At 45.0% G+C, this 13,438-nt stretch overlaps 2 protein-coding genes across 2 annotated transcripts; one reads left to right on the top strand and one right to left on the bottom strand.

Annotated features, from left to right (window-relative positions):
• The first annotated feature begins 2,161 nt into the window (after positions 1 to 2,161).
• Positions 2,162 to 5,649, top strand: LOC6541833 (protein toll). Its single transcript, XM_001969581.3, has 2 exons — positions 2,162 to 3,207; positions 4,267 to 5,649. Exons 1-2 carry the CDS (start codon positions 2,162 to 2,164, stop codon positions 5,606 to 5,608), a joined length of 2,388 nt encoding a protein of 795 aa, XP_001969617.1. The 3' UTR covers positions 5,609 to 5,649.
• A 4,523-nt stretch (positions 5,650 to 10,172) lies between these two features.
• LOC6543322 (very-long-chain (3R)-3-hydroxyacyl-CoA dehydratase 3) lies at positions 10,173 to 11,904 on the bottom strand. The gene is made up of 4 exons (XM_001969580.3): positions 11,724 to 11,904; positions 11,290 to 11,641; positions 10,882 to 11,227; positions 10,173 to 10,815 (listed from the first exon to the last, which is right to left on the bottom strand). The coding sequence occupies exons 1-4, from the start codon at positions 11,802 to 11,804 to the stop codon at positions 10,479 to 10,481; spliced, it is 1,116 nt and encodes a 371-aa protein (XP_001969616.1). The 5' UTR covers positions 11,805 to 11,904; the 3' UTR covers positions 10,173 to 10,478.
• Between the last annotated feature and the right edge of the window lie 1,534 nt (positions 11,905 to 13,438).

Here is a 13,438-nt window from a genome sequence, read left to right as displayed (position 1 = left end):
AATGTGTTTATTTCCAATCGTTTACAATTAAAACAAGATAGAAAGCTATAGCCCAGTTACCCGACTATCAGATAGCCATTACTCAGCTGGTGGAAAGAAAAATTGCAGATTTTTTTATTGGTAAGAATTACGACTGAAATTAAGAAGAAAAAAAGTGGACGTGGCAATAAGAATTTTGGCAAATCTATAGAAATTTACAAGATAACAATAATCTATAATTAATATACGTGCATAAACATTGTATATCAAATTTATAGCCTAATTATTTTGTTTGTTGTAACATATCCTTGTGAACTTATTTAGCAACCATTCAAACCGTTTAAATAGGTTTCCCCACGAAATAAAGTTGAACTAGACTCCAGTTAGCTAAATGCAAAAGGCACAGCCCGCAAAGAGCTAAAAACACAACATTTTCAGCAATTCGTAAGAGCACCTACTTCCATCGTCACAAGCTCATAAAACAGAATGTGTGATAGCCTATGTAGGCGGACAAAAAGGTGCACCACGCTGCCTATGTGTTTTGCGGACCATGGTGCGTATGCGTAATACGCTGGCGAGTGGCATGGGAAGTCCTTTGGCATCGTTGACTGCCGCTTGTGTAATTGGGCGTGTAATTGTGTTTGCCTTTTCACATTTAGTCGGGCCCAAAAAAGGTCACTTTTGATGTGTGTCCTGTGGCGATGCTGCACTGCATGAGTAGAGCGGGCACACCCAATTAAAATGTCGCTCAAAACTTTTGGCCACTTTTGGCCCAACGTCCCTGGCGGGAGCGAAAAACTGTTAATTGAGTTTCTGTCCGCCAACGCGAAATGAATTATGAGCAACTTATAATGAAGACGGCTCAACTTGAGCGCAGCAACTTTTGGCAACTCGACAATGGGCCAAAGTCCATAATGACGGGTTGTCCTTGGCGCGTTCAAGGCCGCATCCTTCGACGCAGCGATTGAAGTGATTGACTTGGCCCAGCACAGCCCTTATTTATTTTTGAGCGTCTGGCCGACTCTCCAGATGTCGAGGCTCGATAAGCTCCGCGTGGCATGCCACACACCTGTCAGGATGTGTCAGGATATGTTCCATGCGTGACAGTTCAAGGCGCGGCTTAGGGCGAAATATTGGGTCCTCTCATCGAATATTCATAGCGGGCACCTTCTTTAATGGATGAAAACAGTTTAATACCCATGAGTTATTTATTTTCCTGTTAAGGCCCCACGACTAATATCCCGAATAAAGGATATTAGCGGGTTACGCTTCTAAGAGTATCAATTCTAGAAACTGATTAGTTTGGGATATAGTTCTGTAAATTAAGAACATAAAGAGCCCGAAACTATGCCACTAAGATAGAATATACCCAAAATCTTTTTTTGTTCGCTGACTCACGAAGATTGTTTTCTGTGAACGTGCAAACACTTGAAAGTTGCCGCTGAAAGTTGTCACTACGAAATACAAAAATGTATAAACACTTCTTATCGGCGGATACGAAATGCAGAAACAACGAACATGAGCGTGCTATTAACATTATGACATTTGGGCATAAATAAATTCCGCCAGATAGCCAAAGTATGGTATTAAAAATACGTTATCGTTAAATTTATGTGTCTTGGAAATTAAGATGAATGTCGACTTAGTTGTATTGAAATGATTCATGTGGTGCCAAATACCCATGATAGTGCCAGTGATGGGTATCTGCACGAAATCGGCGGAGCTTTAGTAATACATTTTTTTATATTTTTAAAGTACAAAGTCCATTTTGGGAAAACTACCCTCGTTTTTTTACCAAACCATTTTACAATGGTCTTGAACCTTGCGACCCATAATTAAGATACTATCCAAGGGTGAAAATCGTCGAGTGATTGCCGTCTGCCATCTCTATTTTGATAAAGGCGCCTCACATTTCGGCCATGTCAATGGCGCTCTCAACTGCGATAGAGGTCGTGATAAGAAACCACAGAAAAAAATAGAAAGCCGTCTGCAGGCCAATTGGCTTGGCCTGATAAGCGAGTTGGCTGATTGGCGGGGACCCCAAACAGCTGTGATTCAGTCAACGCCGAACATTTGTTGTGTCCACATATCCACGTCGCAATTCCAGCTCGTCGCGAAACCAGAAACCCAAATAATCATAATTGCTAAATGCCAAGAAACGGCCAAGTGAAGTGTCCGCGACATGTTAAGCTATTTGCCGGTAGCGTGGCTCTTTCTAGCCCTCCTGGTGCTCCGTGCCGCCACGGGCCAGATCATTCCACTGCCCACCTTTTGCTTGGGCCTTAGTCCACAGTGCACTTGTGCCGCCGAGGCGAATGTGGTGCGGTTCCACTGTCCGGATGAGTATGCCATGCTGCTGGAGGTTTCCGAGCCGGGAGCCTCGCTATACATGAGCTACTACTCCTGCACCGATTTGCATTGGCTGCCGCGCTTCAACATCAGTTCGCTGGTGAAGATCGAGTTCGATGCGTACATCTTCTGGCCGGAGGAATTCCTGAGTGGCTTACTCGAGGCCTTGGGTGTGCAGACAGTGAAAGCGATTATTTTCCGCGACCGAACCTTGGAAACGGTAGTCACCCGCGATGTCCAGAACTCGGCCGATGGGTATATGGAAACTTCGCAGCCCAGAAACATTACCACCTGGCACTTTGGCTCCGTTTCCGGCCTGAAGAAGTTCAAGTTCTACAGCCAAGTGCCCATGCTGCAGGAGTCCATATTCCACGGATTCGACACCCTGCGGGATCTGCAGCTCAGCGTGAACGTGACCACGCTGCCGGAGAAAATGCTGTCCACGGTGAATGGAACTCTGAAAACGCTGACCATCGAGAGTCCGGGCATCGTGTCATTCGGGAATCCACTGCTCTGCGAGCTGCAGCAACTGCGCAACTTGAGTCTCGCCCTCGTGGCTCCGTCTCATGCACGCGATAAGCAATTGCAGCCGCACTTTTTCGGTTCCATGAAAAATCTGGAGGAGGTGCGACTGGCGTCCGCAACCAGTAGTGTGAATCGCACCATGTTTAAGGGCACCAACAAGCTGCAGCTGATCAAGATGAATGGCAACGACGATCTCACGGAGCTGCCCGGGCTAATTTTCCTGGATCAGGTCAATCTAAAGACCCTGGACCTATCCTGCAATGCGATCGGCACTCTGCACGAGGATGTCTTCAAAGGCCTGGGGAATCTAACCCTGCTGGATCTGTCCAAAAATAGACTGACTAACTTGTCGAGGTGGGTGAAAAGCTTGCTTGCGCTGATTAATAGATGGCCCACCCAGCGATAGTCTGCGGACTGGAGAACTTGCTTCTAGCCAAAGTAATTAATCGAAGGCACTCTTCTCAGCCTTATCGCTGTGGTTTCCCTTATCAATCCGGGCACGGTTAATAGCTGAACGAGTGTTCTGTGTCTCCCCTCGCAGACAAGTGGGGTTATCGGTCCTATCGTTCAGATACTAATTGCAGTATTATTATTACAGTAATGTGCCGCTTGGCACCAGAAAGTATGCCGAACATTATTAATTGATTGATCCCCATCTAATAGTGGTAATTTATGCACCTTTTCGGAATCTCTAAACCATTTGTTTATAAACACTGTCTTTCTGAGAACCCATAAGTAACGTAAGACGTATTTTATTTATAGCATTTCTTGTCTGTGGCAATCTTATTGTCGTTTGATAAGATGTGGTCGAACAGAAATTAATTAGATATTTTTCCGACTGATAGAATGATAAAATGTTCACTTTTAATATAATACTGATAATAATATTATATGAGTAATATAGAAATTTACAATCAATTTGATAAAAAACATAATTTTTATACTGATTTGCTTTCCTAACACTATGTTGTAGACTTTATTTGTAGTTCCTAATTGTTTTAGCAACATTTTAATAATTTAATTAAGTAGAACATGGATTTTAAAAGGGGTTGTATATTAAACATTCATGCATACTCGATGTGGCAAACATTTACGCTTTAATCGCCTCATATGTTTATTAAGGCATACCACTTAAAAAAGAAACGATTTTCATATGTTTAAACAAATTGTAAATAACATGTTAGAATTACAAAAATAATTGCATTAGATTTATGTAAGCTAGCACATTTTGTAGGTGTTTTTTTTACCTCCAACTGGTTGAAAAGGCTTTACCATTTTGTGAGCGTACTTACCACGAATTCAAAGCATTAGAACACTTCTTTCGGAGTTGTAGATTACGGTAGCCCCACTTGGATCCCGGTACTCCATGACTAATGCCAATCTAATCCTTCTGCGCTCTCCTCCATCCTGCAGCACCATTTTCGCCCCATTGAGCTCGCTGAACGTTCTGCGTCTGAACAAGAACTCGCTGACCGCAATGTCGCCGAGTGTGTTCCAGGATGTGGTCAGTCTGAACTACATCGAGATGGTGCAAACCCAGTTCTACGGGGCCACGCTCCAGATGAACTACGAGGCGGTGGTGTGCACCAATGATGAGACCTGCCAGTACAAGTCGGCGGAGTGGCAGTGCGATCCCCGGTGCATCTGCTGGGTGCAGCGGAGCATCGGCAGTCTGATCGTGGATTGCCGCGGAACCAGCCTCGCGGAGCTGCCCGATTTGCCGCGCACCACGCTGCTGAGCACGGTGCTCAAGGGGGGCAACAATAGCCTCACCAGCCTGCCCAGCGTGAGCGAGCACAGGGGTTACGCCAACGTGAGTGGCCTCTTCCTGTCGGACAATAACCTGACCACCCTGGGAACCGGCGACCAGTTGCCCGAGAATCTCACGCACCTGGACGTGCGAGGCAATCAGATTCAGTCCATCAGCGACGAGTTCCTATTATTTCTGCAGCAGCCGAAGAACACTATTACGCTGTCGTTGTCGGGAAACCCCATCTCCTGTGGCTGTGAATCCCTGCAGCTTCTGTTCTTCGTGCGCACCAATCCCCAGCGGGTGCGGGACATCGCCGATATTGTGTGCACCAAGCAGAGGAAGTCCTTCCAGCAGATGGAGGCCTTCGAGCTGTGTCCTTCATATGTGCTGCTAATCAGCTGCGTGATCGGTGGCCTGGTGATCATCATCTGCCTGATCACCGTATTCTACCTGATGTTCCAGCAGGAGCTGAAGATCTGGCTGTACAACAACAATCTGTGTCTGTGGTGGGTCTCCGAGGAGGAGCTGGACAAGGACAAGACCTACGACGCCTTCATCTCGTACTCGCACAAGGACGAGGAGCTGATCAGCAAGCTCTTGCCCAAGCTGGAGAGCGGTCCGCATCCCTTCCGCCTATGTTTGCACGATCGGGACTGGCTGGTGGGCGACTGCATTCCGGAGCAGATCGTGCGCACCGTGGACGATTCGAAGCGGGTGATCATCGTGCTGTCGCAGCACTTCATCGACTCGGTGTGGGCCCGCATGGAGTTCCGCATCGCCTACCAGGCCACATTGCAGGACAAGCGGAAGCGGATCATCATCATCCTCTACCGGGAACTGGAGCACATGAATGGCATCGATAGCGAATTGCGGGCATATCTCAAGCTGAACACCTACCTCAAGTGGGGGGATCCGCTCTTCTGGAGCAAGTTGTACTACGCAATGCCGCACAATCGCAGGGTTCTGAAGGGCCAAAAGAAACATGCGGGTCCGCTAATCTGAGGCTTGAATAAAATTGCAGATATTTTAGTTGAATATACTCACTCGTGGTGAGGCAAAAAGCTAACAACGCCTTAAAAGCTAATCCACATGCCTTGCTTAAAATTCTAAATTATTTTAAATATTTAAAAGTATTGATACATACTTGTACACATAAGTAATTTAACTTATTCTTAAACAAACTGATGACTACGATTTCGTTCCAATTTTTCGGAAACAATATATTTACAAAATAATTTTAAAAGCAATATTTACAATATCAGCATTAAAATATCAATTCACAGTTTCTAAAACTTAATTAAATCATTCTATGAACAAACTGGCAGTTAATCCTTTTGTTTCGACAAATTCGATTTTGCTTTCATCTTTGAGATAGCAAGAGCCTTAAGTTGAATAATAAATTGTCGAGGTAATTAACTCAGCCGTTAGCATCAACATTAATCGAAGACACAATCGCTCGATTGCCTATTAATCAATTAGCTCAATTAAAATGATGATTAAGTGATTATTGCAGCTTCGGATGAATTTATGACACTTACACGTATGTATTATACGAATTTTTTTCCTCCAATGGCATAGACTGGTTAAGAAAGGTCAATAGAAGTGTATATACAAGTTAGAAACTGCCAGACACTGAAAATACAATTATTTCCACATGCCTTAGCTGCTTTATAATGCAAGTTACACAGAACTCTAAAGAATATCAAATTAATCACGTTTAAAAAGCTTTTCATTCGTGTAAATTTTTAATACACCGAGGGACCACAAAGTGGACACAGTTTGAGCCCTCGCCCAAATATCCCAGCTGGCTTAGGCTTTTGATGAGCTGGTCCTTGTTGGGGCTTCCTTTTGTTTCCAACAATGTATTCTGCCCGGATTGTGTCATTTTTCGCATGAGATTTTAATTAAATTTTAAACTTCAAAACATTCGGGTGCTTTGGGTGGCGAGATAAAAAGCCTATTAGCCTTAAATGAATTGTAACAGCTGATGTGTGCATAAATGAACATGAATTGCTGCTCTTCTGCATGACTAAAAATTAATTCTGCCAGCGCTGTATGCTTTTATACCACATTAATGTTTGCCAAAGTCACCACATCATAATCATTGGCATTCGTGGCAATAATATTGGCAATTTATACGCACAAAGAGGTCCGTTCAATAAACTTTCTTAAATATTTATTCAGTCACATGCTCAAAGCAGCCCCCATTGCCTCCTCTTCAAACTCTAATTATCCACTTCAGTAATTGCGCTGGCCTTCATTGCTCAGTTGAGGCGCGCACTGGAACCCTTTCCTCAAACAGGCCGTTTCGGCCCAAAGTGGTGAGCCAAGCCAATTCCCAGCCAGATATAAGTGAAAGTATATGTAATGGCCAAAAGGGCAGAGAAAAACATTTGGCCAACTTGCGCGCCATACACTGTCAGCCCTTTTTCTGCCGCACGATTGCGTGGCCTTTTGTCCACCCACCAGCCACCTTCAATGTGGGCGGTGGGTGGTTGGGTGGTGTTGCAGGACGTCTTTGAAGATTCATTGCCTGCTGGCCCGCTGGCCAACACTTTGTGGGCGAGTCGAATAAAAGAGTGAGGGTCACAGGGCAAGGGACAGAGCTAAAAACACTTATTTATGACGCTCAGTCTCTAAACTTAAAAATTGAAATATTTGCACTATCCTTTCTGCAAAAAATATCTTGGAGGAGTAAAAAACATACAAGTTAAATTATATCTATAAGCGAAAGGGCTTAAACTACAACTTTATCTTTAACAACTGCGCTCTACGATAAATTACTTTTTAAAGCCAACTGAAAGGCAGAAATTCAATCTTTTTGCAATTCAACATTGTGATTCGCTGTGAGTTTCAATTTTGATTGTATAAATGCTCAGTTGCATTATATTTCGCTTTGCCATTGTGCCCGTCTATAGGTTCGTAAGTGATGACATTTGTAGCCGCCATTGAATAATCATCTGTGCTCATTTTTCATAAACTTACACTGAAGGTTGAGTCCTGGAGTCTGGGTAGTTATCACAAACATCTGTTCGCCACTGCTTTTCATTTATCACGAGTGCTGCGAAGAAAACTATAATAAAACCGATGCTGCCCGTTCCCAGGGCTTTTGGCTACGTGATTCAAAGGCCAACCGTTGCCCACTTTACTTTCGCAGTGGCAGAAACTCAAGCCGGGATTCCCTGGCGTTGAACTACTTAGTAGCCATAAAGCAAGGATGTGTGGCTCACCAGGGGCTGGGATGGGATGGTGTGTGTGCCATCAATGGATTTCTGGCCTGGCGCCACCAGCAGCAACTCGAACCGAAGGCGGATGCAAAATGCTAAATTGTTGCTGGCTCTGAGTCAGCTTTTGGTGGCTCCATCGACGATGTCCCCAGCCATTTGAGCACACAAATCATTGCAAATGCATGCGGCATATAGTATTTGCTGATACTTGGCCACAGTCATACACGTACTATGCATGGCTTTATTACATTGCATTTTATTGCCTTTCATTGCCGGCTTTCTCGCCACTTTCAATGTATGCCGATTGTTTAGCTTACTTTTCAATGCCCCATAAGCGCCCAACATTTTCAGTAATAGCCAGCAGCTCAGTTGGCAATGACAAAGTGCCAGAAATCCACTCGAGTTAATTATTTGTTAATAAGCTTATACATGTAATTACTGCGAGTTCCTTGACGCACATTTGAAATCCGGCACCCGTTGTGCTTCTTTAAATGCAATAAACTTAGTGAAGCTTTCGGCACTTTGCTGTGCGGTATGTGGCTCCAACCCCGTTGTGGTTATGTCCTGCAATTAGTGGAAGTTTTATTGCACACTTTCGTGCCATGTGGCCCGGCCAGGAAATGCATTTCGATGTCCGACACAAAGAGGTCATTAACAAGTGCAGAGTTGGTCGGGTGCGGTTTCCTTTTCTTCGGTTTCTCTGCCCTCCACGCGCCAACCGATGCACTCATTATATATTGACAGGAAATCACACCATTGCCCTGGGATACAGATGGCCTACAAAACAAGCATGCGAATAGGTTCAAGACTGCACTCCATTCTGCTATGTGAGCACAAAGAAGTCTCTTTGCTCCAAGTCAAGTCATGTTTAGTAGAAATTGCATTTTCTAGAATGATTTCCCATGAAAACCCAAGAACTTATACTTAAATGAGTATAATTTGTTAAATCTATGTTTCGAAATGCTGCAAGCTATTTGGTGTAAGTATCGTAGGCGTATACGTAATATACTCCTAAATACGAGCACACTTCCTAATTTACACCTATTATTTGGCTTAACAGATTCTATGTCCACTGTCCTCTTGCTTGCCGCCTGACTGGTTGGTATTGGATTTCCCCCATCGCCTGGCAACCAGGCGCACTTATCTTTGATTGCGTGCAATTTACGCTGGGCCAATTGTTCATATTTTTGGTTTCGGGCGCGTGGCTAAGCTCCTGACCTTGCCCAGTGGGCGGCTTGGTCAGAGGCGCGGTTGATAAATGACCACCACGAAGGGGGGCCCGAAATGCAGGGGCGCAGGTCCAGTGAAAAACTACAGAAGGCGTTAAATCATGAATGCAGGCAACTGCTGAAGGCTGCACTGCCTCATCCCCCCACCCGAGGAGTGCTGTCAGATGGGATAAATCCGCACATTTTTCAGACACCGATGGCCGGCTAAACCGCTGGCTCCACTTCGCTCAGTGGCCGAAAATCAATCGCACTCGGCATTAATCAAAAACCCATTTATCAGCAAGTGTGCAGGCCTTTCTCCCGGAGGTTTATTAGCTGCCGGCTGGCCACGGTCGGTGATTAGTTGAGCGTTAACCCCGGGTCGGCACAGTTCCATACGGGAGCCACAAAAATCGAAGAATTCGAACAAGAAAAGTGCAGGCGAGCCGCGCGAATGTGCAAATTGCAATGAATATTTCACGCGAAATGGGACTTGATGGGGATAAATTTCGCTGGCTTGTTGGACGAATTGGCCGGCCGGTCGGGAATCATTAATATCGCCAACTGCGGGTGACAACTGCCAGCTGCACTATCGTCAAATCCATTAGTGCTCCACTTAGTTGGAGTCATGTGAAGAAGGTGTCAGCACGCTCACTTAGCAAGCCACAAACGCTATTCGACCGGCTGCCTGTCCACCCAGTTTCAATTTATGTTCGGAACAGAACGGGAATACGGATATAGTCAAAAGGGTATCCACGTAATACTTTCCATAAATAATATACGCCTGCATGCGAGGCGCGCTTAAAGAAATGACTAAGTTGGGAGCTGCCAGTGAGCTTCCGCTGGAATTCAAAGCCAGTTCCGGGTCAAGTGGATCAGCAGCTAGTTGTGCATCGTCCTCGTGTGCAAATTGGATTACCCATCAAACGGGAAAGGAGGCACAAGAGCCAATGCCTGACAGGATGCTTACCCTCAGTGCGCGGGGTCTTTTGGTATGTTGAAAATCATATGAAATCCACTTGGTTGTTGGATTTGCCTCGACTATCAGATACATTTTCCTCAGCCCAAGGTAGTGCTAAGGAGTTTGAGAACAGATAAACTTATTCCAACACTTCCAAAAGTTTGCCAATATCAAGTTTTCATTTAAATTTATACTTATGCATATTGAGTAAAACTGCCAAACCACGAAGAATGGCACTAGAAGTATGTAACTATTTTAGATGGTTAAACACTCCTAGGCTTAACATAAAAGATTATTTTCTCGAATATGAGTGAAATGGAAACAACTTACATTCGCATTATGATAGAAAATTTTAATGAACGTCAATGATTCAAAGTGTGGTGGATGTAGATATTTCTTTGGGCTTTGGGCTTACGCTAATCGAAAATAGGAAGTCGTACTGCCAACCGTCTACCTTAAAGCAGGCAGTGTGTTGACTAGTCGGCGTGAAGGTGCTGGCGGCGCTTGGCGCGTCCCTTTCCGAGCTTTTTGGACCTGAGCTTGGCCATGTGCGACATAACTAGGTAGCTGCCCGGCAGGATCAGCAGCATTATGTATATTTTCAGGAAGAGAACCATGTCAAAGGTGATGTTCCAGGAATTAGGCATTTCCACGGTAAACCGCTTCGTCTCTTCGATGTAGGGAATATTACGTAGTACGATGATGCCCTCGCACAGGATGCCCATGGGATAGAGCGGTATCCAGATGGTGTACCTGAGCCAGGTGAGCAGGCCCACCTCGCGGCCAAGCAATTGCGCCAAGTAGTAGGGATATCTAGTGGGGTTTAGTTTGGTTGATAAGACGTTTATCCATATGCCAATTAACTCGCTGCACACTCACCGCACCAATTCGACCAGCGACCATATTATAAAAACGTAGAAAACCACGGGCTTGGCGTACATGCGCGGTTCTATGTCGATCATGAGAAACAGGATGAAGTTTCGTCCGGACACCTGGAAGAACGGCACCATAGGACTGCCCTTGGTGTAGCCGAACATGGGGTGCATCACCTCCAGATACTGCAGCAGCTGGATAAACTTGAAGGCGTTGCCCACATTGGCGTAGGTTTTGGCAATGCTATCGACGCCATCGCGGTAGTAGAGTACTCCCATTACCACCATGATATACAGGTAGCCCACGAACATGGCCAGGTTGTAGAAGATCATGTACACCTTCTTGGTTTTCTCTGTGGGATGAACGGGAGTTGTGATTACTCAATAAATGCAAATGGCGTACAATCGCTCTAACCCTTGATGTAGCCCAGCTCGTGCTTCTGGAGATCGGCGTACTCCTTCTCGTAGTCCTGGCGCACATCGCGCGGCTTCTCCTCCACCTCGCCGTCGTCCTCGGTGCGCCAGCGGTCGAAGTCGATCTTGAGCCAGTGTGGCTTCTGAGGAGTGGCCACCAGGCGGGGCCACCACTCCGGCTCCAGTTTGCGGATCTGCAGCTCGATCTTGTTGTCGCTGACCACGAAGGCGGCATTCTCGTCGTCGATCAACGCGTAGAAGTGCAGCTCGAACTTGTAGGCATTCACTCCACGGGCTCCGTGCCCGTTGGCACTGAAATTCACCGAAACCGGCGAAAAGTCCGCGATGGCGCCCTGAAATGCATTTTCAGTTACCATTATTGATTTTTCGCTTCGCTCGCTGCTGTTGTAGCTATGCAAATGCAAGCCCACTTACCTTGGCATCTTTGAGGTCCACTTTCAGTAACAGGGTTTGCTTGGTCTGCGACCAGTAGACCAGCGGACTGAGATTTGTCATTTGGTCTTATCAAACAAATAATAACATCTCCAAACCGAAAATAACCTTTGATTTCGCTGCGAATGCGTTTTGCAGCACTGCCTGTGTGACCGCACAACGGGTGTTGGAGAACCCTCCAATCTGGTATATTTCAGATACCAACAGCATTTCCCGGCTAGCTGGTGGGAGACTTTGATGAAAATGGTGCGGAACTTAGCTTGCTTTTCGATTTGATTTCTTATTGGAATTTCAGCCGTTATGTTTTTAATTTCCCAACGGAATTTTAAACACAACTTAAATACATTCAAAACAAAATATGTTTTTTGTGAAAGCTAAAATCAGAATATTTCGAAAAAAGCTTAATTAATTTTATTGCAATGCAAAGTCTCTATATTAACTAGTCATCACATATTTGCTTATACCGTAATACTGTGAAGGTTAAAATAAATAAAAAATTGCAGTTGTATTTAGAAGTTTTTTGTTTTTTTTGCCATCCTTCTTCACATGTGTAATAATAACCTATTACATTAGTTTAAGCTGTAAGGTAGTTCTAATTTTCAGAAAAACAAGTCTAACATATTGCTGTGTATTTTTCTTTGGTGAGAATTTCGGGTCATTTGATTTATGAGCCGCCACCGCGAAAGTCGGAAGTTGTCAGACAACGGGCAAAACAAAGCCGAATAAGTGGGAAAGTCCTCGGAATCGCCGAGGGTGTGTTGGAGTATCGGGCATATATATCTATATACATGTATATATACCTTCTGTAGTGCCAGACATGGGCGCACTGCTGTTGTCCTGTGAGCTTCCTTCCTTTTTGGGCGGGTGGCGTTGCTAAAACAAAAGGCGACAACTTGTCAGGCTTGTTTTGCCATTGGATTTTGTAACTGGAGCAAGCACAAATGAAAACGAAATGGAGCATACGTGAGCTAGGCATAGGAATGCAGGAAGTGCCCTTGCTAATCCCGATGGGTATTACTATTTTCTACATCTCTTTCACAGCCATCACAACCAGCACAATCCCATATCATTTTGCACAGAGGCGTAGGCCAAGAATCGGGCGGCGGAAAAGAAAATGCTGCGGTTTCTCAAGAACCGCTAGACACGGCGTCTGCCCAGGCACCGCTATCGAACCGCCCATCTATCTATATGTATATGCTTAGCTGTATCTGTATCCGTATCCGTATCGGTATCTGTATCTTCGCGTCAAGGTAAGTCTACTCAGTAAGCTCCTTTATAAGATTACCGTTCGAAACATCGTAAGTGTTGCAAAGTTCTCAGGCACCTCGAGAGAAAAAAAACAAACTCCTATTTTTCTTATCCGTGAAATTGTATTGATTTGGCTTTTAAGAGGGCCCGCTGTGCATTATTGATGAATGCAATTTTGTCGCCAGCGAAAACGAACAACGACCCTTTGTGGCACTGACCCTAAAATATCCCATGCTGTTTAATTATGCATGCTCGGCCTGTATGGGAAGGTCAACCTCCTAAGTAAACAGATGTTTCACTTGACCAGTCCATCGTGGCGTATACTTGATGCGAACTGACGCACTTAAGCGCCCCTAATCACCGTTAATGACAACGCTGTATATGCGTGCCCAAACGACACATAGAACCTGTACGTAACGCCCATATATCTTGATAAATAGGAATACGCT

This window comes from Drosophila erecta, unplaced genomic scaffold (assembly GCF_003286155.1).
Source record: "Drosophila erecta strain 14021-0224.00,06,07 unplaced genomic scaffold, DereRS2 tig00000055-arrow-pilon, whole genome shotgun sequence".
In the NCBI taxonomy this organism is placed as follows: domain Eukaryota; kingdom Metazoa; phylum Arthropoda; class Insecta; order Diptera; family Drosophilidae; genus Drosophila; species Drosophila erecta.
The sequence above is the reverse complement of the archived record's forward strand: the minus strand, read 5'-3'. Positions and strand labels throughout refer to the sequence as shown.